The 19,478-nt window shown below is 41.8% G+C and overlaps 1 protein-coding gene across 1 annotated transcript in view; it reads left to right on the forward strand.

Moving 5' to 3' along the window:
* LOC117540257 (protocadherin Fat 4) overlaps nt 1-19,478 on the forward strand; it is a 112,227-nt gene that overhangs the window by 49,671 nt on the left and 43,078 nt on the right. Inside the window, exons 2-5 of the mRNA XM_034206842.1 lie at nt 7,108-7,239; nt 14,352-14,613; nt 15,235-15,585; nt 18,236-19,158. Of these exons, the coding sequence (XP_034062733.1) occupies nt 7,108-7,239; nt 14,352-14,613; nt 15,235-15,585; nt 18,236-19,158 (1,668 nt within the window). The remainder of the gene's footprint in view (nt 1-7,107; nt 7,240-14,351; nt 14,614-15,234; nt 15,586-18,235; nt 19,159-19,478) is intronic.

Below are 19,478 nucleotides of genomic sequence, written 5' to 3' on the forward strand. Positions count from 1 at the left end.
TTCTGTCTTTGGCTTTATGGAAAGGTGTTATATTTGGAATAGGCTTCTGATCCCAGTTTTTTTTGTGACACATTTGTTCCAACGGACTCATCGGTAAAAAATGGATGAAGTGGAATCGTTCAATCTCAGAGGCCGACTGTAACGAAAGCTGGAAGTCGGTGCTTCCCCCAACCCTTGACCCTAAGTCGTCAGCATCTAACGAGACATTTAATCATTTTTGAAATGATTGTTTCCTGCAATGGGCGCACCCTGCTCCCCTTTTTACGAACAGATGAGCTCAACATTTTACAGGCCAACTGTGCATCGGTTGCACTCAGAGTTCACATTTATTTCTGCTTTGGAAGACATGTTTAGAGCTAATGATGTGAGTTTCAGCCTTTGCCCTCAGACTATAACTGTGTTCAATGGAGCAAGCAGGCACTGTATTACTCATCTGTAATGCAAACCATTCCTCTCTTCATTAATCCCACTTTCTACCGGTTATTAGAATTAAGTGATTGGGTAACTGACAGAATAATATGCCCGGCTTCATGGGATTGTCCTCAAATAAAAGGTCTCTTGCTTCTGCTGCAACTTTTCTTCCATCTATCTGTCTGACTGTACGTCTGAGGTTTTGGCAGAACGTATGAGAAGTTTTATTGGGAAACATGAAAACCTGTGCTACTTCCACTTTTTAGATTTTGGGGAAACATTTTTGTTCTCATGGACGCAGGTAATGCTTTTACCTTCAGTTGTAACCAGAACTGTTTCTGTTTCTAACTCCAGATATTCAAATGTTGTGGGATGAAAGAATCATTTTTGGTATATTCTGTTACTTTTGAGGTAAATGTCTCTTTGATGTCTGCTTTGCTTCCACAAGCAAGTCTTTCTAAAGATGGAGATGGCTAAATGTAGCATGTTAGTAATACAACGTGGGAAGGATGCGGCAAGACTTAGTTACTTTTTAAAGGTCAGTTTACCCAAATTACAAAAACATACTGGGTTTTCATAACCAGCCCTCGCTACACAGATACTTTTGGTGTCATCTGCCAATACTCCTGCTTCCACCCCCATTCTGTGGAGGTTAATGTGATACCCCTCACAGCAATACAAATTACATTAAAAAAACTTAAAAGCAACATTTTTTTTCAGAATCGATGTTTTGGTTACCTTTTGGTCATAATCCTCTGCCTTAAAGGTGGGGTACGTTTGAGAAACCGGCTCGAGATACACTTTTTCTTATATTCCATGGAATGCTCTTAACATCCCGATAGCAATGAATACATTAAGTGCTTTGACAAAAAAAATACATTAAAAAATGTCATCAGTGGAAGCCGTGGCGCTGTAGAAAGCACGACCAATCATCTGAGCCGGCTAAAGTAACTGGATGGCCTACCTGCCTGTCAGCCTTCCATCTGGGCACAAACTTACCTCGTGCCCTCATTGGTCATGTGTGCGTTCGTGTGTGTTGGAGGAGGGGCTCTGTAAGGAAGTGGCAGATTTTTTCCGGTTGTGTATTTTCAAAATCTAGCGCACTCGAGCTGGTTTCTCCAAAATGACATACCCCACCTTTAACAGTTTTCAAATGGACTATTTCTTAGTGGGAAGTAAAGTCAGGGAAAATCCCTTAAAACTGGGGCATTTTTACCAGAAGACAAGTTTCTGCTGATTTTTTCAAGTGTATGCTTTGAGCACAAGGCAAGTTTATTTATATAGCACTTTTCAACACAAGGCAATTCAAAGTGCTTTACAAAAAATGAAAGAGATTAAGAAAATGGCATTTAAAATCAACATTAAAAGAAAAAATACATGGACAACACAAATAAAAAACATTCTACTCATTTACATTGGGGTCACAGCAGAAGTAGAAGATATCTCAAGACCTCGGAACATTAGTACAACATTATGTGCATGGCTAAATACTACGGAGGTTGGGAAAAATATGTTCTGTTATATGGCTGAAGTGGGTCTTTAAATTTGAATTATATGAGTGAAATACCGGATGTCCTCTCTGGTAAACAAGAACACCCTGAAAACTCTGGCAGGAGCACTCATTCAAGGGTACTATGACTATGCTTGCACGTCATGGTACCATAGCACCTCCAAGGCGCTAAAAATAAAACTTCAAACATCGCAAAATAAACTGGTCAGACTACTGCTTGACCTTTCATCTAGAACCCACCTCACCTCTGCCCACTTTGACAACCTAGGATGGCTTAGAGTAGACGACAGAGTACAGCTACTTGCAATGGGACTGGTCTACAAGATCCACTACACCTCTATGGTACCCATGTACATGTCAAAATTCTTCCCAAAGGTCAATGAATACCATGATCATAACACCAGAGGGAGCTCCACAAATCATGTGAAACCCAGATTTAGCACAAAAAAGGGGGAATACACGTTTCGCAATTATGCCACATCAAGGTGGAACGCTCTTCCCACAACTGTGAAGGAAAGTAAAACTATACTTACCTTCAAAACCTCTCTTAAAGAGCACCTTCGGGGGAGAGCATTGCAAAACTGGCCCCGGTAATGGTACAAATCTCAACCTGTCGTTCAATGGACAGCTTCCCCCCCCCCCCCATCTATGTATATACTCGTATTTTAGACTCTGTTACTAACTGTATATCTGTAGACTTGGTATGTCTTAAATGTCCGGTTAGGATGTATTAGAACGAAATCTAAAATGAAAATTGTAAACAAGCAATCTGTATGTAAAAAACCACCTGTATGTAAATTGTAAATAAGCCATCTGTATGTCAAATATGTCTTATATGTCTTAAATGACATGATGAATTGGAAATGGGGGACCCTGATGTAAACAAGACGAAAGTCTTTCTCTGGTCTGCATCCCCTTAACAATTGTATGTTTTGAGCTGTACTGTACTGTACCCAATATACAAGCTGTTAATAAACTTTTCAATCAATCAATTCAATCAAAATGCCTACATGATTGCATCAGATATCTAAGTTATCCCACCTGTCAGTCCTGCGTTTATCATATATGCTCTGGGAATTTTGTGACAAGATGAATTATCGCTGCTGGGTTCGAGGTCCAGTCTCAACCTCTTGGACAAATACCTTCCATCACTTAAGGTCTCATAATCGTCAGCGCTCAGGAACCACTTGACGCGTGAATCATTCATACCTGCCCATAAATAATAAAACCCTGGCAGCCAGTTAGCAGCACCTGCAACTTGAAACAGTAGTTCGTGAAACACAATCTTTTACCTTGTAACTAATGTGTTTCACCTGCCGGGGCATCTGGGTCGGCCACAGACAGGTAGAGCGAACAAAACCTCTCTTCCTTCTTCTCTCAGCCTCCCCCCCTGACCTTGCTTCCTCTTCCTCCACTGAATGCTTTTCACCAAAGCTCTTTGATATATTCGTGTCCCGTGGGAGCCTGGGTAATGCAAACTGGAAGCATGAGGCGTAATTATTTCTCAAAACTGCACTTCTACCCTAATTAGTTCTCTCCTCAGAAGTGGGCCTTGCATTATTTACACATCAAGGGGACACACAGGGCGGGAGATAAATATTCATTGTTTGTTGACTTTGCCCCGGTCCCTCGGCTCAAGTTGAGTCGCGAGCCGCTGTCACTGTGGCTTGTTTATGAGCCTCTTGCATCGTTGGTGCCCAGGACATAATCCGGTTTGTTCTTCTGTAATTATCTCCACTCATGCAGACACCAACTCGGAGTCACTTTAATAAGTGGACAACATCCTCGTCCTGGCACCAGCAGAACAGACGAGTGTTCTGTGATGATTTGTTGTAATTGCGGCCATACGGAAACTTGCCCCGCTGCCGTCAGTGTCATAGCTGTACACAGCAAGGAGCATATTTTATTCAGCCAGACTCTGACACCATTTGAGCTGCGTCTCCCTCAAGCTTTTTGTTCTGGGTCATCTTTAATGAACTAAGCTTTTCGGAAAAAGGGGTCTGTGGCAGCTGTTACGAATAGTTTCCTGCTACTGTTTGTGGCGACATGCAAAGTCTGCTTTTCCTGTCAATGGCCGGGTATGAATAGGCCGCTGTATCTGACCCCCCACCTTGGTACTCCTACAGCCTTGAGGCCTATTGTCTGCTCTATAAATGCCTGCTGGGAAACCTTTGTTGCCTCCAAAAGCTGCACCCATTGTACACTTTTGACAACTGTTCTTTTCCCATTTCCTATCTCATCTCAATGACACGTAGCTTCATCTGTGCGGGTTGCAGGGGTTTGTGAAAGAGGTTGAAGCATCTTGTGATGCCGACTCAAGAATTACCATAATCACTGTCAACATTAATGGAGATCTTATCGCTGGAGAATTCAAACACGGCTTTTCCATATTTATAGAGTCAATAAACAGGGAACGCGCAGCAAAATGTCTGTTATGATTCAAAAGTGAGCCATGTTTACTGGCTTTGAAATGCATATTTGGGTCAGCGGATGAGGTGGAGGGGACTGCAGTTTAAGTTGTGGGATATGATTGGAAATGTAGACACGAGAACATCTGAAACCGTAAATGTCTCACTCTCACTGTCTCCAGGGTTTCCACTTTCCGTCAGACATTTGCATAGCTGAGCTTGTGTAACTGTCCTCCTTTACTGTAGGTGGATGCTTGTGGTCGGTTTGTCTGAGTCCATTTGAGACCGTAAAATAACATATATTTGATGTACAAATGATTGCACTTTGTTTAAAGCTAATGCTCTTCTAGTAAGAGGGGATAAAGCCAGTCACACTTCTCATAAAGACCTTGCTTTGCTGCATCGGGGCATTGTCCTGGTGAAATGGCCTTCCCCAATTTGGTCCCACAAGGCTGGAAACTCTCTATTGTCTAAACAAGTGATGCTGTAGTATTAACATTTCCTTCAATTGAACTATGGCTCCTACAATTATGAACAACAGAAAAGGCTTTCCAAATACTTTGTAGTATTTCCCTGAAGCTATGCTGATGATGAACGATTCTCCAAGTGTTGTGGAAAAACCGTTGGGATCCTTGAGGTGGCTCACATGGTGTTTTTGTAAAAATGAGGAAAAGTTAAATGTCACTTTGATTTACTGAAATTACATAATTTATATAAACAATGTATCTAATCATAGGTTTGACTCTGACCGCTCTTGCGTCTCTCTTACATTTAGGTTATCAGAACAAGTCTCACTATATGGCACAAAGTGTATCCACATGGGGGGTCTGTGGTCGACAGTAATGTGTGTTTATTTTTCCCTCTAAGACATGAAAGTGAAAATCCCTGAGCTGCAGTTAGTTTGCTCTACGGTTACGCTTACTGTAAATCTCTAACCCTAACCCTAAGGAGCCTCAAGTGAATTTGTAAATTGTAAATTCTCCATGAGCTCCAGTGACGAGGGTAAATGAGTTCCACCATAGACCCGTTATGCATTTGTCTAGATATGTTAGTTTATGTTGGTTTATGTTGGCTTTGTATATGAAGCAGTACTAATGCTCCTTTTATACTACAGTACTATCAACAAACAAAAGATCCTGTTTCTCAGCTTTCTTCTCTATTGCATTTATCTTAAACTAAATTAGTTTAGATATGTGTTTAAAAGGCAGCTTATCACCTCGAGTCACATGAATGCAATAGAGTTTGGACAGAGATAGCAGTGACTGCTAGGCTTATCTTTAAGATTGTCAGGTGTTTCTTTTACTCCATTTTTATTACATTTAGCTACTTCCTGATTTCGGTTCAACAAACTCAATTACTCAGGAATTTGAGCATCAACACGGATTATTCAATTCTAAGAAAACAGGTAGGAAGAAGTGGATAAATTAGCTTCCTGACTAGCTAGCTCAGCCGGTGTGCAGTCAGGGGCCGTTCCTCAATGCTGCTGCTCCAGAGCCACTATTTCAAGCATACTACATTATACACACATGCATTTCTAAACATTTGGACTACCTATGTTGCAAATGTATTATCTTTTCAATTTACACACGACATCTATTGCACGTCTATCCGTCCTGGGAGAGGGATCCCTCCTCTGTTGCTCTCCCTGAGGTTTCTCCCATTTTCCCTTTAAACTGTGGGTTTTCTCTGGAAGTGTTTCGTTGTACGATGTGAGGGTCAAAGGACAGAGGGTCTAAGGACAGAGGGTGTCGTATTGTCATACTGATATTCTATACAAACTGTGAAGACCACTGAGACAAATGTAACATTTGTGATATTGGGCTATATAAATAAACATTGATTGATTGATTGATTGATTGATTGATTGATACACTACGTCATCGAGTGCCGCCGAAGGCCTGTTCCAATGTCCAGCATACTTGGAATTCTACCCAGCCCTGCGTACTTCGTAGCGAGACATTTCGAGGCTGCACATGTGTAGACTCCGCGGTCTTAAAATCCCCACAACACTTTGCGCACGGACCAATTTCCCCAACTCTGTGGCGGAAAATGTAAGGCGGGGCCTCTCATATGACGCACACTTGCACACTTGCTCGCCTGTTCCACTCTTCGTTTTCCGAATGCCAGGAAGGATTCTTGCCTCACTTCTGAAGCAAGTGACTCGGAAGACATGTGCTACCAAGCAAGCGTACTCGACATTGAGAAACACCCAGAGGCTGCAATGACAAAATTAGCATTGTTAACTTTATCGAAATTACTTAACAGACTCAATGACTACGGTTTTTAAGGCAGCTACATTTATTTTTGCAATGACAGGAAACTGGAAAATAGGGTAATTAGCTTTGGCTAATCCCTGCATTTTAGTTTCTACCTCTCTTTTCTTGCAATTGCTATTTTGACTTTAACCAAAATTCTATGGCAAAAAACATAGACACCAATACATCAATCAAAAGATACATGTACTGTGTTATAGCTTTGAAATGCAGACTGAGCCTTTTGAATCCAAATAAATGAACTTAGGGAAAAGTAATGTTTCAGTCCCTTCAGTTTTTGACCCTTCAAGTCATATACCACACTTCATTATTTCACAGCTTTCCCTCTCCAGCCTCTCTGGAGTCTGAGAATGATAACTTCTTGTGCAGCTTCTTCTTCATCATCTGAAATCCAAGAAGATGGACACATTTTTTTGTTTTTCTTTGCAGCGATCTTAACAGCTGTAGCAGGCCGAGTTTGGCAGAGCTTTAACAGAAACTGTGGTTGTTTGTTCTTGCTCTGCAGGTGGAGATCACGCTCCAGGACGTCAATGACAACCCTCCTGTTTTCCCTAATGACATTCTCGATGTGACCATTGAGGAGAACGTTGGAGATGGCTTCAAGATAATGCAGCTAACAGCCACGGATGCAGACAAGGTAATGGCTCCCTCCGTTTCTTTTCCGTCTGACAGTGTTTTTATACTTTGCTGTGCCCGTTTTCCACTGCCTTCTGAATAGATATCCTGGGAGTGATTCAAATAGAAAATAAGCTCTACATTTTTGTTCTGCCAGTGTCGAAACCGCTATAGATTCGAATGGAATTTTACGGCCAACGCCGCTGCCAATAATGAAATGATGCTTGGTCAACATTTAATATCTTTACGTTGGACCACATTGATGCCAAAGGAGTTGTAGCTACTCAGGGCAGATTGAAACAACATTGAGAGCATTCTAGGGATAATGGGAATTTAGCGCATATGAACATTAGATTCAAGATTCAAGGCTTTATTGTCATGTGTACATAGCTTCAGTGTAGATATGGCAATGAAAAACTTAAGTCACAGGCTCCTCCAGCAGTGCAACATGAATATATATTGGACATAACACAAATTAAACCAGTACAAATGGTTAAAGAGAATTACATTTACAAGCGGTACATTGTGGGTTTTTCATTAAGAAGTGCTACAGTAAGACAAACATATTGCGAAAAACACAGACAGAGTAGGATTGAAATAGTTTAATTCATGAATTAATTGATGGTGGGAATATAATCAACAGTTTTGATAATCCATTAGAGCCTATTTGTCAAAGCAAACACACCTACTGTTTTTTGCCAATGGTCTTTGCAATTAAAGACGTCGCCTTGGACTCTGGGAAATGTTCAGGCATCACACTTTTCCGACTTAACAGTTCATAAATTATTCAAAAAACACTACTTTACTTTTCCTTCCAACACAGTGACACAAAGTGGCCGTGACAGCCTTACAGAGCAACACAAACAAAAAGACCTCTTCGAAGAAATCTGTCGTCATACATTTTTCTTTTATGGACTCACTCACACACACAGAAATGTCCTTTTCTGTCTCGTGTTGACGTTATCTGAGACACGTCGAGGCCACTGGTGTCACACAGCCTGAAGGAGAGCGGACAGCGATTGATTTTGCGTCCAGCCGCTCTGATAGTCCCTCCGCGGCCTCCGTAGTTCATATTACATCACTGGGATCACTCTCGATTAGTTAAAGGCTCCATCTTTAGCTGCATTGGGCAGGATATGGACATTAAATCCTGCAGTGAGTCAAACGCAGGCCCAGTCGGCATCTCCGAGGTCTGCGGTGCCTCACCCAAGCCAAAGGACACAGTGGAAGAGAATGGAAAAAGTCAGGTCATAGAGGGGAGAGAGATTACAAAGAGTGAGAATGAACTCAAATGTGATGTTTAACTTATGAGGCCGCACGTCTTTTATTGCACAGCTGTTACCCTCACCCCGCCTCTCAGCTCGGATTGTGAGAAAAGTTTTACAAAGTCTCACTTCTGGTCATTTTTCTTTCGTCGGAATACTATTTTGACCGTAAATCTAAGGACGTTATTTGATTATTTTCTTTGTTTAGCGCCAACTATTCACAGTGTCGATCTTAACTGCAGATGGTCTTGAAATAAAATGCACTGTTGTTCCATTTTTCCTGAGTGTTAGTCTGAGCTGTGATCCGTAACATAAGCTTTTAGTAATTTGTAATTTTTTCAATCGCACGCACGCATATATTCACAAATGATCAAGTTAAAGATCTTCAAGAGATCCGCATTTTGCTTACAAGGCAGAGATTCAAATGATAAAGACACTTGCAGAGGAGCCTTTTTAGGCCTACAGATTCTGGAGATGTTTACTCCAAACTTCAGGTCTGCATGAATAGGCTACTAAATAAAAGCCTGTACTTCATTCCAGCTCTCACTGGGAGCCAGATACGAGGCCAGCCAAGTCTTTGCCCACATCCTAACGCAGGAAACTTAAGTTGCGCTGACACTAAGCGCACAGAACGCACTGGAGCCCTCGTTGAGAAAGCCACATGTGTGAGCCTTGCAGAGAAGCCAAGAGTGCAAGCTGTTGGCCAGCTGACGGCTGAATTCAGACATCATAATGATCCCTCCCAATTTAACAGTGCTACATGTGTGATTCATGTGTGAAGGTATTAAAATGCTGTTTCTTACGCATCCGTTTCTTTCCGCTATGCCCATTCCCACCCCGAAAAGAAGAAAGAGAGTTCAGTAGGGTTGAAAGAAAATCGATAAAAAACGTTTGTCTGATGCAGCGAGGCCTCTCTGCAAATGTTTCTCACCTCGTTTGAGGAAAAAAATCTGCCTTCGGAAAGACTTTGTTGTTTTATTAGAATTCTGACCTAATGTGGAAAATATGTCACAGGTAAAAAAAAACCTTCTTCATAAAGAAAAGTGCAACAATGGTTGTTTTAGGAGTGGTCTCTAAAAGTCAGCTTATCCTCAAATGAACAGTAATGTGTTCCAGAGGCTTACACAACCACTGCGAGTATATTTTTTGCAGTTTTTAACGCGTTGAAAACAGATTTGCAAAGCAGCAGTGCGTCCGGCCGGTCTATCTAACCCTTTTAAAGGCTTTCTATCTGAGCTCTCAGTAACAACACGTTGCTTGTTTTTCAGCTTGTCTGTATTATGATTGGCCTGACTTCTCGGTACTGTTGCATACAGGAAGCTCAATATCCCCGCCGGCGCTGTCTGCTTCGCACCTCTCACTTCTCACTGCTTGCTCCCAAAAACCACTCATCTGCTAAATGAGTTTCCTCCTGCTCCCGTCTGGTACGATGCTCCCTGGGACGCTGCTGTTTAATTGGTCAGCCCCCCCTTCCCAAACAACCAAAGCTGTAAAGTAGTCAAACCCTTCAGTCAAGGTCAAGAGGGCAACCAGTGTGCAAGTGTATGAGTTTGAGAGATCTTAAAGGTCCCCTATTATACTGTTTTCATCAATATATTATAGGTTTCATATATATACAAAACATGTCTCTGATTGGCTGACACACCAAACAGATCATTGCAGCATTACCCATAATCCCCTCTGCTTCAGCCCTGTTTCCAAAGTGCTGATTCTCTGTCTGTTACTTTAGATGAAAATAAGGAGCCCCTCCCCACGCCCCTCTGAGAGACATTTGGTTACAAAGAACACAATGGTGCTCTAGGAGGAGGTTCAGGTGATAAGGGGGGGGGGGGGTTACCTTGGTTGCTGATTGGCTAATGGTTACACAAGACAAAACATCGTTATGACATCATAAAGTGGCCAAAATCTGATCAGCTCATTTTCAGACAGATTTTTATATAAATGGATCAAAAAGAGAGAGAATCTTTGTTCCTGAAACTTTCAGAGTCTCTTTTCACAGAGGGGACACATGGTGATGTAGAAGAGACATGAAGAAGAGGGGACACATGTTGATGTAGAAGAGACATGAAGAAGAGGGGACACATGTTGATGTAGAAGAGACATGAAGAAGAGGGGACACATGTTGATGTAGAAGAGACATGGAGAAGAGGGGACACATGTTGATGTAGAAGAGACATGAAGAAGAGGGGACACATGTTGATGTAGAAGAGACATGAAGAAGAGGGGACACATGTTGATGTAGAAGAGACAAGAAGAAGAGGGGACACATGTTGATGTAGAAGAGACATGAAGAAGAGGGGACACATGTTGATGTAGAAGAGACATGAAGAAGAGGGGACACATGTTGATGTAGAAGAGACATGAAGAAGAGGGGACACATGTTGATGTAGAAGAGACATGAAGAAGAGGGGACACATGTTGATGTAGAAGAGACATGAAGAAGAGGGGACACATGTTGATGTAGAAGAGACATGAAGAAGAGCGGACACATGTTGATGTAGAAGAGACATGAAGAAGAGGGGACACATGTTGATGTAGAAGAGACATGAAGAAGAGGGGACACATGTTGATGTAGAAGAGACATGAAGAAGAGGGGACACATGTTGATGTAGAAGAGACATGAAGAAGAGGATTTTGTATAATAGGTGATCTTTAATGCGTGTACAAGTGTGTGTGTGTGTGTGTGTGTGTGTGTGTGTGTGTGTGTGTGTGTGTGTGTGTGTTGGACTGTGGCCGAGCTAGACCTCCTGCTCTCCCACCTCCCTTTGCTCTGCCTTTGAACCCTATCAGAAAATTAATTGGCAAACTGCAGGTGTTGGGTTCCGGACTTCGGCCCAGGTGGCTGATGGGATTGCCAGATCTGGAGCCACTGATTGATGACAGCAGGATCTTTAGATGAGCGGTGCCTCGCTCCGTCCTCCTCGTCCTTTTTTTTTTTACTGAGCCTGGATGTCTGACCGGGTCTCTGGAATGAGAGGCCGGGTCAAGGATACGGAGGTTTTATCCGTCATAAAAACAAGCCTTGGGAAAGAGATAAGAGCCAGCATGAACTGGGCCTTTCGATATTGACTTCTACTAAAGTTTTTGGCGAGCAAACTCCGTGTCTAGACATGTTGGTGCATTAACATTTACAGTATGCACCAGGTCTGTTGAACATGGAGGAGGGAAAAAAGGTAGCTTTGTGACAGACAGAATTTAACTTGATTCCGGTCTGTTACATCAACAAATCAAGTCAAATAATGAAATATCTACTGCTAAATTTATTATTTTTCTAACTTTTTTGTCACCTTTTATCTAGCAGCATGTAGAACTGATTGTTAATGCAATCAAAAGTTATATGAACCGGCAATACCTGTTTCCTTCAATAAGACAACATTTCTGACAACAAGTACTGCTTTGGTATATTTGGGGTCATATTTTGTAGCTCAGTCTAGGGACTTGACTTGGGAACCAAAGGGGTCGCCAGTTCAAGTCCCAGTCAGGCTAAATACAGACTGAGGATGTTTCTCAATGTCGAGGACGCTTGCTTGGTAGCACATGTCTTCCGAGTCACTTGCTTCAGAAGCGAGGCAAGAATCCTTCCTCGGAAAACAAAGAATTGTGGAACGGGCTAACAGGTGTGCGTCATATGCGAGGCCCCGCCTTAAATGGAGCGCGATTTCCGCCAAAGACTTGTAAATTGGTCCGTGTGCAAAGCATTGTGTGGATTTGAAGACCACGGAGTCTACACAAATCGAAATGTCCCGCTACGAAGTACGCCGCCCTCGTTAGAATTCCAAGTATGCTGGACATTGGAACAGTCCTTCGGCGGGACTCAATGACGTAGTATGCTTGAAATAGTGGCTCTGGAGCAGCCGTCCTCGACATTGAGAAACACCCTGAGTTCACCTTCTGGGCACTACAAGCATTGATAAAAGTACATATTCCTGTCTTTCTATTACAATCTAGATGTCTACAGTGTACATCATAAAAATAAGCTGACAGATTTAATTGAAACACTTTACACGAGGAGGTGCTAGCGTCAGAAGTGCAAAGAGGCTAAGTAGTGACTAGCAGCGCAACGACAGGGACTTTAGTACAGCATGACAAACTTGAATTTCATGCTAATATGCTAAAAATAGTGTCTTTCCATAGAAAATGGTGCAATTGTTCACGAGAGGTTGATTGTGTAAATTGCATGTGAGTGTTACCACTACATGCCTTAGAGCTAGAGATTAAATTGAGTCACAGCTAATGTTGCCGTCCAACATTGCTGCATGCATACAGTTAATGTAAAATATAGCTTGTTATGTGACCACCATTGTCTACGAGGCAGTAAATGTGTCAAGATGTAGATAAAGCATTAGCTTAATGCAGCGCCTCCCCATATAAGCTTCCCATTGTCCTGGCAGGATCAAAAAGCATCACACAAACACCAGGCATGGCTGAAAGGGTCTCTTTTAGCTTAGCCAGCTGTAACCAGAGCTTCATCGCACTGAATAGCAGTAGCTTTTTGATGTTGCTTTTTCTTTTTGGCAGAAGACACAGAGTGAGACAGTTGTCTGATCTCTTATTGTCCCTGGCACAAATATAAATGTCAAGCGCTGTCGTCAGACTCATTCAGTTGTCATATCCCATTCAGTCCCGCTCTCCTATTCCAAAGCCTCTCGCTATAGCCATCACATGTGTCACGGCGCTTGTAGTTGTCTGAGGGAACAGGGGATCTATTAGTTGCATTTATAGAGGAACACTATAGCTCACAGAAGTTCAAAGACTGAGAGCGAGACTCACCAGAACGTCGCCATTCAGCCGCTGCTTTTATTTCTCTGGCTGGTGCGACCCGGCCTCTTTTTGATTTGGATGAAGCATGTTATTACAGATTATGTGCTTCAAGTAAAAGCACAGTGGCTGCTCTGCTAACATCTCCATTATATCAAGAATGTGGTGCCTCATAGACTGCCAGAAGTCATATTTTATGAAAACAAGACACACTCTCAACCTCTGTCCCGTGCAAAAACAATGGTTTTAAGAATACTGTGAAATCCAATATCTATTTTTCTATATATGATCTTCTTTCAAAAATATATTGACACAAGTATTTGTATTCAATTTTTATGTGGAAACTGAGTTTTTTTCAATTTCAATTCATAATTGAAATGGACTCTTTTCTGTATATACAGAAAAGAGTAGGTGATGGTTTGAATATCCCACGTAAAATGTTCAACATGTTACAAACTACTGTAGACATGTATTTTTCAAAGAAGAAAACAAACAACCAGTTGCATCCCCACCTTCAAATAAAAAACCCGGAATAAAGCGGAAATAAATGACAATTCGAGTGTTTTCTTTTTCATATTAGACAATCATAAAGTTGTGAGTTGGTTTCATGTTTGTTCACATCAGCAGTATAACTCCTTTACATCCGTTTTCTCTTTCCTCTCCTGTCGTTGTCACGCTTGTATGTATGTAGTGTCTCCTTGACGAAGGGTTTCATTCATGCTAGAGGAGTACAGAAGGTGGTCTGATCTGAAGACATGACACGCTAACATCTGTGCTAAAGTGATTTCCTTCCAGATAGAGTTCCTTTGATACCTATAATCACTATGCTCTTCCTCTCTGGAGCCAGGGTTCAGAAGAGGACAACAAACTTACTGGCCCCTTTTTTCACTCTAAACCCTGGGAAAAAGTTCAGCAAATATTGACCTAACATTTGGTCTCGGTTTTTGATTGCGATGAGCTAATCCATTTGAAACAATGACCGCGTAAACACAAATGTTGATTCCAAAATGTGAGGTTTGGTGCCGTAAACAGGCAGAATAAATATACTTGAATCGAGGTTACTTTATTTGCAGTTTCAAACTATAATCTTACTTTGTCTTCCTAACCTCAGGGTCCCAATGCTCTTGTGACGTACACCATCATCAGCGGGGCGGACGACAGCTTTCGCATTGACCCTGAGTCCGGAGACCTGATCGCCACAAAGAAGCTGGATCGGGAACGCCGCTCTAAGTATTCCCTTCTGGTCCGTGCTGACGATGGGAAACAGTCGTCCGACATGAGGCTGAACATCACGGTGAAGGACCTCAACGACCACACGCCCAAGTTCTCCCGCGCAACGTATTCTTTTGATATCCCAGAAGACATGGCGTCAGGTGAGTGTCATTCAAAGTCCTGTTAGTAAGTCAAACAAACCAGAATCGAATAATGTAGACAGGTAATGTTTCGTCTTCTGCAAAAGTCCTTAGAGTGAACTTAGATAGCTCTGTTAAGGTCATCAAGAACTCAAATCATCTGAGCAGCTTCTGAGTAGAAGTTTATAAGAAAAATGTTTTATAGGAATATTTTATATGACAGTGGTAGCTCTCCCAAATCCTCTTTATCTTCCGTGAGGGTAAAATTAAGAGTTTATTAGGTTAAAGGGACAGTAACTGATATTTGATTTATATGGAAACCTATCAGCGACCAGCAGGATTTACAATAATACTGACAACTTCCTGGCACCGCTTAAATCACAAGAAAGAGGAAAATATGTTTGGAAAATCCAACAGGAGTTCAAGTGAGGACTTAATTACGATATATGTACCAGTAATACTAAAAAACACCTAATCATGGCTGTTATTGTATCATGTTTAAAGGTCATCAGTTTAATAACAATCAATGGAAGGGTTTCGGTTCAGTGAAAAAGCAATACTGGTGGAAACAGTTTCAATAATAAAGTCCCCTGTAGATATATTAAAGTGTAACTTCTCGCCTCTGTGGTACAACTCTCGCAGGCTCCATTGTGGCGGCTATTCTGGCCAGCGACTCCGACTCAGGGGTGAACGGGGAGGTCACCTACTCGCTGGAAGATGACGACGAAGACGAGACTTTCCGCCTGAACCCGGTGACCGGAGTCTTCAACGTGACGCGTCCGCTGGACTACGAGACCCAGCGGTTCTATATCCTGACGGCAAAGGCTCGGGACGGCGGGGGGCAGGCCAGCACAGTCAGGGTGTATTTCAACGTCCTGGATGTGAATGACAACCCGCCCGTCTTCAACACGAGCTCTTACAGCTCGTCTGTCTCCGAGAGTCTGCCGCCCGGATCCAGCATCGTCACTGTGGGGGCCAGTGATGATGATGATGGTGAGTTCATTACATTTTACTTTATTATTTGCCCCTTTTGTTTGTTCACCATGTAAAGCAGCCTTGGGTCCCTTGAAATGCGCTATACAAATGTAATCTATTATTATTATGAAATAGGGCGATTAGTTTCAATTCAAAGATCAATACTGGAGTGAAAACAATACTTTGTAACTCTACGATTACTTACTTACTTATTCCTCTGAAATCAGAAATCCTTTTGTTCGTGCCACAGCGGGGGACATTTCGAGTGTTACAGCAAAGGGGACAGTGCAGATATAAGGCAACATAAAAATACGTAGAATAATATATCAATAAAACGGGTAAGCACACAATTAAAAAATCTAATCAAATAATAATGACAGATCCAGGGTAAAAGAGTTAATAGCGGCTATATCAAAGATAAATACGCATTAAAGTGTTGCTATGAGGAGTGATAATATTTCAAGAAAGCTGATTTTTTTTAAATACTACAAAAAACAGAAAACTATATTCTTGGAAAATGCATTCTTTGTAAAAAATCAATTGTAAATTATACGTAAAAATAATCTCAGAAAATGAAATGTTCTACTTTTGAATTTCTCATGGCTTATTTTCTTATTTTTCTTATTTTGTCTCAGGAAATTAAAATGCAACTTAAAGTTTATAATAAATATGTTTCTGTTTTATTTCCTAATTTGACAACTTGACAATGGTTACACATCAAACTCTAAAACCAATCACCACATTTTGGCACTGATTTGACTCCATACTGGTTTTCAGATGACTTTTTCTTGTGATTTAACCACCAATAACAAATGTTTTTTTAAATATAAACTAGAACCAGAAACAGTTGGCAACAAATACTTTAATGTGTACTTAGATCCCAGATAAATCGAGTCTCGTCAAGTATCCTGGAGATGTCCGGATATTTAAAGAAAACAGTTCTTTGAGGATGTTTGAAGCAGTAATGTACTCCCAAACTGTATAAATCAATGGTTAGTGAGCCTCAGCAGATGTATTTATTGTGCGCCTGTCATTTTTTTTACGACAGTCGGTTACACAAACCTACATTTTATTTTTCGTTTTTATTTTGCTCCCTGCATGAGTGACTTGATGAAATACATCTTCACCGTGTGATTAAGTGGCCTGAGTTATTCCTGCGTCTCAGGTGGTGGGGTTTTTGTGTTTGTGAAGTGCCGTGTGGTATTTGAACAGTCACCGCTACTCTCCTCCGCTGTAATTACCGCTTCACCCAAACCTAATGTGGTTATTGTGACCTACATTCCTGGGAAATACGCTGCCTAGCTCTCCACCAGAGTCTGGCTTCTTTCTCCACTGTCCACATAATCTGACCACATCATCTTGTCAGATACATACTTGCCGCTTTCCACTATCAAAATAAAATTGTTAAAATTGTGCCGCCATTGTTAGCACTTCCTAAAGCCCTGACCCCCGACCCCCAGACTTTTGCATAGCCTCGACTCGGATGGAAGCAGCACTCGAGCTTTTGACAACGGATTACTTGTATACTGTAAATACACTCTGGAGTGTGGGAAGATGCCGGCGCTTTCCACATGAATACCCTGTTGAGCTGAATTACAGACGCTCAATTTAAGCTCATTTTAACCCCATTTTAACCCCCACTTCCAAGGGGGAGGGCTTCGGATTACGCCTGATTTCAAGGATAGATATATTACTGCACCCCTGTACTCGGTCACATTGTAACTTTACAATTGAAATACATGTTTCCAAAACGTCACACTATCAGTTTAGGAAGTGGTTAGCTGTGGTGTTTCTCTATTGATAGCCATCTGTCATGCTACATGAATGGATTGTGTACTTGGAGGACAAGAGTAGTAGCAGCCAGAGCTCTCTGCACAATATGTGGAAATGCATGTTTGATAACGCATATAAGTGCCTTATTCATACGCATACAGAATATTGATCAATCACATCTCGAACAATGGATGGCTATATCAACATTCAACCTTTACTACATCCTCCTGTCTATTTGTTATCTGGCTATTATTTTATTCAAGGTCATACTCTTGGAGATTAATTTGTTTTTGGCACTGTGTGTGACAAGACAAGGTTTGTAGTAAATAATACATCCAAACTCTCAGCCTGAAAAGACCCCATATCTTATCTGCCAAAATAAAATGTTGTTTCCAGGTTTTATTTATTCTCCAGCCAGGGTGAGTAATGTGTTTAACCTTTGGAGACAAATACAAATGTAATTTAAAATCACAGAGTAGATTTGTTGTCTGTGTTGTTTGTGTTTCGGTATCCTCTGGTATGAAGCACTTTGGACTGACAGTGGTGAATTTGCTGTGTTTAGTTTACTAGAGACAAACAGAAAATGAATCTGTTTTTATAATCAAATGATTAACTCTTCTGGATCAAGCTTCTCAAATAAATACATTTGACAATTTGTAATCATACATGAATAAAAATGTACCTGTTTTTGACCTTTAAAGTCTTTTTTTGCTATTTCCTAAAATGTCATTGACAAAATTATCAATAGATTAATCAATAAAACTATTAGGGACTTTGTCAACAATTTAAAAAATAAGTATCTTACCTACCAAAATGTGTGGCTGCTGTTATTGACTTTAAAATGTTTATGTATCTTTATGATCGTCTTGTAATTCCCTTTCTGCTTCTTTTCCAGGCCCAAATGCTCAGCTCCTGTACAGAATAGCTTCTGGTGATCCCCAGAGCCACTTTGTCATCACCAAGGAAGGAGTCCTCCAAACCAAGAAGGCCTTGGACCGAGAAACCCAATCCTTCTACAACCTGGTGGTCACAGTCAACGACCTGGCCCCTCCCCCAATGACCCGCTTCACAAGCACCGCCCAGGTGTCCATCATCCTACTGGACATCAACGACTGCCCGCCCACCTTCACCTCTCAGAGGAAGACTTACATCCAGGAGAACACGCCGGTGGATACGGTGGTGTTCACTGCCAAGGCCACGGACGCTGACAGTGGACCCAACAGCTACGTTGAGTACTCCATGAAAGGACCTTTCGGGAACAAGTTCAGCATCGGCACGATCGACGGAGACGTCAGGTTGGTTGGGGAACTGGACCGCGAGGAGCTTTCTAACTACACCCTCACAGTTGTAGCTACAGATAAAGGCGAACCTGCTCTGTCTTCAACAATGGATGTCACTATGATGGTTCTGGACGTCAATGACAACACGCCGAGCTTCTCGCAGAATATCTACGACATCGAGATTGAGGAGAACACCTTGACTGGGACTGATGTCATCCAGGTGTTCGCCAGCGACGCAGACGAGGGAACCAACGGGCAGATCCGATTTTCCATCTCAGGAGGCAACACCAACTCTGACTTCAGGATTGATTCGGTTACAGGGATGATTTCTGTTGCCAAGCAGCTGGACCGCGAGGCGCGTTCATCGTATTCGCTGGTGGTCCAGGCCGCCGATCGAGGCAGCAGCCCGAGGGTGGACCGAGCGACCGTCAACATCGTTCTGTTGGACGTCAACGACTGCTCCCCTGTGTTTGAGCTCTCTCCTTACACCGTCAATGTTCTGGAGAACTCTGAGAACTTACCCCAGAAAATTCTGCAGGTCAGTTTGTTTGTTTTTGTCACAAAGATTAATTTAAATTAAAGCAGTTCAGATGTCAATAACATTCACAGACACTGGACTGCTTGAGTGAAAAGACGGCAGTGTTTTGAATGACAGTTCTAAAACTCAAATAAGCTAATGCCTTAACTACATTTGTAGTAATACTAACTTAATAAGTGCAGGTATGTGAGCGGTACCAGTGCTCTAAACCACTTACTGTAGCATGGTGGTCTGTGTTTTTCTAAATGCCCTGACAAATATGTGACTAGATTTATATAGAAATGATATATGACTGCAATTTGCTCTGCACAATTAGGGAG

This window comes from Gymnodraco acuticeps, unplaced genomic scaffold (assembly GCF_902827175.1).
Source record: "Gymnodraco acuticeps unplaced genomic scaffold, fGymAcu1.1, whole genome shotgun sequence".
Taxonomy (NCBI): domain Eukaryota; kingdom Metazoa; phylum Chordata; class Actinopteri; order Perciformes; family Bathydraconidae; genus Gymnodraco; species Gymnodraco acuticeps.